The sequence below is a fragment of the Diaphorina citri genome, unplaced genomic scaffold (assembly GCF_000475195.1).
Source record: "Diaphorina citri unplaced genomic scaffold, Diaci psyllid genome assembly version 1.1 scaffold1754, whole genome shotgun sequence".
Lineage (NCBI taxonomy): Eukaryota > Metazoa > Arthropoda > Insecta > Hemiptera > Psyllidae > Diaphorina > Diaphorina citri.
Genome location: NW_007379180.1, coordinates 64,298 through 65,372, shown reverse-complemented (window position 1 = coordinate 65,372; position 1,075 = coordinate 64,298). Strand labels below are relative to the sequence as shown.

Genomic DNA, 1,075 nt, shown 5'->3' with positions numbered 1-1,075 from the left:
ATTATTTGTTTTAATCTCATTTTTACTTTCTATTACTACAGTATAGCGAGCTATACTAGTAATGAAAGTATTGCAATCGGTCCAAATTTTTCCTACCTCTATTTTTTCCCCTCCAGGGCTATCAGAGTGCGTAAGGTACTAGGAGGTGGTATGCGACAAGTAGGATATCTAGCCGGAGCTACATTAGACTCGTGTGGTCTGCGCCGTAGCATGCCCATCCCATAGTATGTCCCTTATCAGATTTTAATCTCTGTCCCCTCTATTTATTGTTTTCCAGGGCTATCAGAGTACGTAAGGTACTAGGGGGTGGTATGCGACAAGTAGGATATCTGGCCGGTGCAGGGATATTTGCTCTGGAGAACCATGTACATCGATTGAAGCATGATCACGAACAAACCAAACTCATCGCACAAGGTATAGTATCCAAACTGAAGCTCCAACAAACGTAGTGGGCGGGAATCGAACCTGCGACCAATCGCTTATTAGGCAGCCGCGCTACCTTCCAAGCTAGCTAGGCTGATAAGCTGGTTTGATAGAGAAAATTGTAACAATGGAGGTCTTATCGTTTAGAAAGCGAAGCGAGAAGCGAGGAGGACAGGATATTCAGGACGAGCCAGCCACTTTAACATGACTAGAGCTAGAGACCATCACCCCAGTGTATAGCAGATACAACAAGCTGGGCTCGTCCCTTCGGGAATTTTTATGGTTCTCAGGACAAAATTTTTTTTGTCCTGTTAGCTTGTCCTCTTGTCCTCTTTTGTCCTGTCCTCTTAGCCGACAGTATAAATAAGGTATATTAAATAATAATAAAAAAAAAAAAATTGCATCACCACTTTCGTGTTCCTGGTAAAAAGACCTTTAATTTGATATATAGGTCGACCAGGTTTGGATAAGTTCTTCTATGAGGACAGACTGACAGACAGACGACACCGAAGCGAATACAATAGTCCGTCCACTATACCTTTTATTATTACTATTGTAATTTAATAAAGGAAGGACGGACTAAAAAGATATCTTTTTTTCTGCTATAGCCATTCGGCAAAATCTAAAGCCGCTAAAACAACAACATAAGCAC

The 1,075-nt window shown here is 41.5% G+C and overlaps 1 protein-coding gene across 1 annotated transcript in view; it reads left to right on the top strand.

The window, feature by feature from the left end:
- Window positions 1-272: 272 nt before the first annotated feature.
- Window positions 273-1,075, top strand: part of LOC103517122 (low specificity L-threonine aldolase-like) — a 3,540-nt gene continuing 2,737 nt past the window's right edge. The window contains exon 1 of the mRNA XM_008482142.3: window positions 273-414. Coding sequence (XP_008480364.1) covers window positions 312-414 — 103 coding nt within the window. The 5' untranslated portion in view covers window positions 273-311. The remainder of the gene's footprint in view (window positions 415-1,075) is intronic.